This window comes from Dama dama, chromosome 18 (assembly GCF_033118175.1).
Source record: "Dama dama isolate Ldn47 chromosome 18, ASM3311817v1, whole genome shotgun sequence".
Classification (NCBI taxonomy): Eukaryota; Metazoa; Chordata; class Mammalia; order Artiodactyla; family Cervidae; genus Dama; species Dama dama.
In genome coordinates this window covers 88,312,375-88,319,112 of record NC_083698.1, presented here as the reverse complement: position 1 = coordinate 88,319,112, position 6,738 = coordinate 88,312,375, and the positions used below count along the sequence as shown (strand labels likewise).

Sequence of the window (6,738 nt, the reverse complement as noted above, 5' to 3'; positions counted from 1 at the left end):
TTTTTCTGGATAATTAGAAGTACTAGAAAAACATAACTTCTCTTGACTGTTTTCCATTTGGTTCTGGGCATTTATAAGTTCAACTTGAAACCACTGGTTCTCAATTGGAGGGGAGAGGAGCAGGGGGGCAATTTTGCCTCTCGGGGGGCCACTTGTGTCTGGAGACATGACTGGTTATTATCACAGGGGTGACGGTGGTGCTTTTATCACCCAGAGGCCAGGGATGCTGTTAAACATCTTCCATTGCACAAGACAACCACCCAACACCGATCCCCCGAGATCATCTGATCCAATGTGGCAGTAGTGCTGAGGCTGAGAAAACCCTGGTCTAAATGTACCTAACGTGATATTCTGTGAAGCCTCAGTGTATTGTCATGTTCCTAAATTAATAAAGTAACTCTAAATCTGATAAGGGCACAGTATTATATATTAAATATAGAGTTGCCCTGTAAATATACAGGGGCATTGGTAAGGACCCCCTGCAGACACCCAAATCCTCTGATGTTCAAGTCCCTTATATAAAATAGCATAGTGCTTGCATATAATCTCACACATTCTTTTGGATACTTGAAATTATCTCTAGATTACTAACAATACCTAATACTTATATTACCTTGTAAATAGTTATAAATACAATGTAAATGCTATGTGAATAGTTGCCTGCATAAGGCAATGTTAAGTTTTGGTTTTTGGAATTTTCTGGAATTTTTAAATATTTTGGTTGACCCTTGCAGAAGTGGAGGGTCCACCGTAGCTAAAACGTCTCCAGTTTTTATATCATTGCCCTTCTCCTTTACCACTTGTCCTCTCCTTAAAATCTCCCCTCCTCCTACTCCATGGCTTCAATGACTGGAAACTTTTTATCCCTTGCCAGTGAGACTCTATGCTTGAGTAAGGCTCGGTCGGCCTGAGTCCCACAGGGGCATCTGCCTCCTTTTAACTGTGGCTGGGTTGCTCTTAGCTGGGGCGCATTGCCCCATCTTCTGATGTGGGGTGGAATAGAGAGGAAGACACTGTCTGGGAAGCTGTCAGGACAGTGGTGGGAGAGGCTAAAGATGCAGCCACTTGGCCTGAGGAGTGGAGTAAGAGGCCTGGGGTGTCTCTTACCCTTAACGGCCGGACTGGCAGCCCAAGCCCAGGGGCTGCCCTCACGGGCTCCTGTCAGACCAGTTGTAGAGGTGGGCACCTCAGCGGAGCCCTGCTGACAGCTGAGGTGACTAAGTCCACTCAGCCCAGGCTGACACATTGCCACCTGCCCTGTCCAGGGATGGGCACTTAAAACACTCCCTTCAGGGGGGCCTCTGGCCCTGGTCTTAAGGACCCAGGGCACGGAATATGCCAACTTGGGCAATCTAGTGGGAACCAACTGGCCTTGCAATTCCTGGACAGTTAGCTGGCTTTCACCAGGAACCTCTGCAAGGAATCCTACCTGTGGGTGAGCGTCTGTGTGGAGCGTGTGTGTGTGTGTGTCACGCACACGTGTCCCTGTGTGCCTAGAAATGTCAGCCTTTCAGAAATGGCTGACGTGTCTCCATCTAATATTTCTAGTTCAGGATTCAAGGTACAGATTTTCATCCTAAAGTGTGGTTTTCTGGGAGTTTCAACTGGAGAAGCTGAAGTCTTTGTTCAACTTGTCTAACTTGGAAGGAATCAAACATAAACTCTTTCTCTCCTGCAGGTAGCAGCCTACATCTCTGCTGAGCTTTCAGACTTCCAGCTCTTGCCTTTTGCTGGGCTCCTTGGAGATTCCTTCAGGCATAGCTCAGCAGTCATCTTAGGATTTGAGGGGAGTTTATATGCAGCTTTGAAGGCTTCTCCTGTCATGGCTTCCTTCATTCCCAGAAACTCACCTTCAATTTCCAGCTGCTCTGGAGTCCCAAGCTCTGTCTCGTGACTCTCCAAGTCAATATAGGCTGGACTTTTTGCTTGAGGAGTCCTAGCTGGTCCTTGCCCTTTAGGTGGTGATTGTCCTTAGGAAAAAACCATTTGAATGTAGATGGTAGGTGGTTCCTTTCACTCAAGGGTTGAGTCCCCTTTAGTTTCTGCCTGTTTTGAGGGTACTTTATAGTGCTTTCAAATAGTTTTTTTTTTTTTTTTTCACATTTTGTCCAGAGTTTATAACTTTTATCTATGATGGGATTCATCTGATCCAAATGACTGCTGTTACTGGACCATCCTTTCACTTTTAACTTATCTATATACCTATAGTCATTGTTATCTATAGATCTATAGCCTACTGAGATTTGGAAGAAGATACACTCATAAAGGCTGAAGTGTAGTGTTGAGTATAAGTGCAAGCAGAGCTTAAAGTATTTTATTTATTTTGGCCACTCCATGTTGCACGCAGGATCTTAGTTTCCCAACCAGGGATCACACCCATGCCCCTTGCAGTGGAAGTGCGGAGTCTTAAGCACTAGACCACCAGGGAAGTCCCCAAGCAGAGTTTAGAGTGGAGCTGGGGTCACTGGGGTGGGCTTCTCAGCAAATCAGACTAAGAGCTGGGCAGGTCTGGGATGGGCAGACAGGAAGAAGTCTGGCAGCTTAGGCACTGCTGAGTTAACGGCAGGGGCAGGTGTGAACATGGTATGAGAGGAACCACAGCACACCAACCCGGACCTGGCTGGGGGAGGTCTGAGCAGGAAAGTTTTCGTCTCTGGGAAGACTTGCCGTGAAGACACTGGCAGCCTGGGATGCCTTAGACCTCTGGGCACTGTCAAGTTGCCCCTGGACTGTTCCATGAAGGCTGTTTAAGAACACTCTCCACCCCCTACCCCTTCCTGCAGCCTGAGGCTGGCTGAGCCCAAGACCCCTGGAGAGGGAGACTTAGGGGGCACCTTCCACAATGGGGCAGATGGCGTGCATACACCTACAGAGATGTAGTAGTGCCTGAAGCCAAACAAAGAGGCTTGCCTTCAACAGTTCCACTCAAAGGGAAAAAGAGTGGTGGAAGGGTCTTCATTAAATATGGGTCAGCATCTCCCTAGTGAGTCCACTCTTATTCATTCCAGCCCACAGCGTTGCATATCTGGATTCTGTGAGCCCAATCTTTTATCCTCTGAAGAACACACAATCGGCTTTGAAGCCACAAAAGGTTTAGGTGGGGGTTTGGGGTCTCTAATCTCAAACTTTGTCCTTAGGAGGCTTAGGATCAGTACTGATCTTTCAGGGAGCCCCAAAGTGGCTTTGAAGGAGAGGGTCTTTGGCAGGGTGGGGGAGGAGAGGTGGGGGAGGATGATCTATAAGAGCAATCAGAGGGGGTGGGGGACATCCCATGAGCAAGATGTCAGAGGAGGAGGAGTTTTTTCTGTTCAAGAACATCTCCTTGGTGGGGCCGTGGGGTGGACCTCAGTACCACCTTGCCCCTGTCTGGGCCTTCCACCTCCAGGCAGCCTTCATGGGCTTTGTCTTCTTTGCAGGGACGCCACTCAACGCCACGGTGCTGGTGGCCACGCTGCGCTACAGAAAGTTGCGGCAGCCACTCAACTATATTCTGGTCAACGTGTCTCTGGGGGGCTTCATCTACTGCATCTTCTCTGTCTTCATCGTCTTCATCAACAGTTGTTATGGGTACTTTGTCTTCGGCCGCCATGTTTGTGCCCTGGAGGCCTTCCTGGGTTGTGCAGCAGGTACTGCCGGCGAAAGGAGCTGGAGGGACGGGAAGGACCCTGCTTCAGGATGGGGGCCAGGGGCCAGGCTGTTGGGTTAGAGTCGACCCCTAAAGAGGAGTCCAGGGGGTGGAAGTTTGGTGTTCTTTTGAATGCTGAGGTAGAGAGCCACCCAGAGGTCTGAGCGAGTCCCAAACTCTGCTTCACTCACCAGTCCAACCCTTCCTGTCTGTGCTTTCTCCACACGCCTGTATTCCACTCTGCCTGCCAGGATGAGTGGAGCTGTTTACCCTATTATCCTCCCATTTCATCACAGGTCTGGTGATAGGCTGGTCACTGGCCTTCTTGGCCTTTGAGCGCTACATCATCATCTGTAAACCCTTCGGCAACTTCCGCTTCAGCTCCAAGCATGCCCTGATTGTGGTCGTGGCCACCTGGATCATCGGTGTTGGTGTCTCCATCCCACCCTTCTTTGGCTGGAGCCGGTGAGAGTGCAGGGCAGTTATGCTGACTTAGCTAGAAGCTCAGGTTGTCAGGGTGGGAAGAGAGTTGGGTATGGTTGTTGACCTCTAATTTTTAAATAGTTGGAGGAATAGAGTAGGGAAAGGTCTGTGGGAGACAAGTGCTAAGGTTTACTCTGTGGTTGGAATTGCTAAAGGTTGGCTGGTGAGGACAGAAGATACCCTCTGCCTGAGGTAACTCTGGGTTCTAAGCAGAGAACACAACCCGGGAATCTCAGATCCCACTCTGCCAATTCTTGCTGTGAGCCTCACAGTGAACAAGTGCTTGGTCCCTTGCAGATTCCTCCCTGAGGGCCTGCAGTGTTCCTGTGGTCCCGACTGGTACACCGTGGGCACCAAATATTACAGCGAGTACTATACCTGGTTCCTCTTCATCTTCTGCTACATTGTGCCTCTCTCCCTCATCTGCTTCTCCTACTCTCAGCTGCTGGGGGCCCTCAGAGCTGTGAGTGGCTTTTGTGAGGGTCAGGGAGGAAGGGGTCACAGGGCTCTAGATGAGAGGGAAGAGTGGGTATGTGCTCTAGAACCCAAAACACCCAGAAATGTCCACAGCCAGGGTGACGGGTATCAAAAAGCAGTGCAGGAAGTAGGGACAGGGAGATGAGGAGATGAAGAGTGAGGTGGAGTCATCCCAGCTCAGATGTTTCGAGAGATGCATGGAAGATTCCTTCCAGTGTCATGCACCGGAGAGAGCTGGCTCCATCTTGCCTTCCTCAAAGAAAGGGGAACAGAGGAACTAGGTCAGAAGGTGGGATGGCAGAGAGACAATTAGAGCAGATGGCCCCCTGGTTGAAAATCGTCCAGAGACTTGGGGCTTCAGGGCCAGGGAGAAGAGGGCGTGATGTTTTCTGTGCTCTTTCCAGGTTGCAGCTCAGCAGCAGGAGTCAGCTTCGACCCAGAAGGCTGAGCGGGAGGTGAGCCACATGGTGGTGGTCATGGTGGGATCCTTTTGTCTCTGTTACACTCCCTATGCAGCCCTGGCCATGTATATAGTCAACAACCGAAACCATGGGGTGGACTTACGGCTTGTCACCATCCCTGCCTTCTTCTCCAAGAGTGCTTGTGTCTACAATCCCATCATTTACTGCTTCATGAATAAGCAGGTAAAGTTCTCCTTTTAAAAAATTTGTTTTTGGCTGTTCTGGGTCTTTGTTGCTGCCCACAGGCTTTCTCTAGTTGTGGTGAGCAGGGGGCTTCTCACTGCGGTCACGTCATGTCTCTTGCTGTGGAGCACAGATTCTAGGCCTGGGCTTCAGTAGTTGTGGCATGTGGGTTTAGTTGCTTTGCCTACCCCAAATCCTGAATTGAAGCTAATAACCCAAACTCAGACAAATCAAGGAGGGTTCCTGTCTTATAGAGCAAAACTCTGAGAATTATTTTGTTTCCTCAGTTCCAGAAGTGGATTAAAAACTAATGAGGAAGCTCCTGGATATTAACAGAACTGGCAGTCCTTTCCTAGTTGGGAGCACTTTCTAGTAATGGTGGGTGGGCAGGGGTACTGCAGGGTGACTTCTGACAGTGCTCTCCTGGCTACCCACTCCAGTATTCTTGGGTTTCTTGTGGCTCAGCTGGTAAAGAATCCGCCTGCAATGCAGGAGACCTGGGTTTGATCCCTGGGTTGGGAAGATCCCCTGGAGAAGGGAAAGGCTACCCACTCCAGTAATTCTGGCCTCAAGAATTTCATGGCCTGTATAGTCCATGGGGTTGCAAAGGGTCAGACACAACTGAGTGACTTTCACTTTCACTCTCCTGGGACAGGGTGCTTTGTGAGGTTTCCCAACAGTGAGGCCTCGGGGTTAGCCAGAACGTGTAGGGATTCTTATTGTAGATCCAGGAAGAGTTAGTAGTGTTAGCCCGGAATAGCCAGCTCTCAGGATTGAGAAGACGTAATCAAGACTGCTCAAGGAGATCCCACGTATAAGGCACTGTGTGAGGCTATGGGGATACAAAGATCTTTTTTCTCCCATGCTTCCTGATATTACCTCCTCTATACTCGTCTGCCAAGGAGACTATCTCTGCTCTTTCCCTCTAGTTCCGAGCTTGTATCATGGAGATGGTGTGTGGAAAACCCATGACAGATGAGTCTGAAGTGTCTAGCTCCCAGAAAACCGAAGTGTCTACTGTCTCTTCTAGCCAAGTTGGCCCCAACTAATGAGCCATACTGGCCTGTGTGCAGTGAGGACTTTACACTTGAGGACATTTCTACTTTCTCTGTCAAAAACCAAACCACTATCAACACAGAAAATGGGAAGGGGAGTGATAGCAACTTGAGGGGTCAGTTTTCCATTTTCCTACTATTTCCTTCCTACCTAAAAAGCAACTGTTCCAGCTGGGTCTACTCCAGATCACCTCGAGGGCCATTTCCACAGTCATCAGTTTCTACTCTTAAGTGTCACAATTTATAGCATTTGGGGAACAGATTTCTACGTACAAGGCAATTGTAAAGGAGCATGGCTAATTTTTCAGTGTACAGACAACAATTATTTTCCTTTTCAGTAATTTTTTTTCCCTCTTGGGGATCCGTTCAAAGATGATACATTTTGAATCAGAACTTAGGAAAACACCTTAGAAATGAGACATTAAAAAAAATTTTTTTAAACCCTTTAGTAGGT

At 48.8% G+C, this 6,738-nt stretch overlaps 1 protein-coding gene across 1 annotated transcript; it reads left to right on the top strand.

Annotated features, from left to right (window-relative positions):
- Positions 1-3,271: 3,271 nt before the first annotated feature.
- OPN1SW (opsin 1, short wave sensitive) lies at positions 3,272-6,365 on the top strand. Its single transcript, XM_061165740.1, has 5 exons — positions 3,272-3,626; positions 3,922-4,090; positions 4,406-4,571; positions 4,990-5,229; positions 6,159-6,365. The coding sequence occupies exons 1-5, from the start codon at positions 3,272-3,274 to the stop codon at positions 6,276-6,278; spliced, it is 1,050 nt and encodes a 349-aa protein (XP_061021723.1). The 3' UTR covers positions 6,279-6,365.
- The last annotated feature ends 373 nt before the right edge of the window (positions 6,366-6,738 follow it).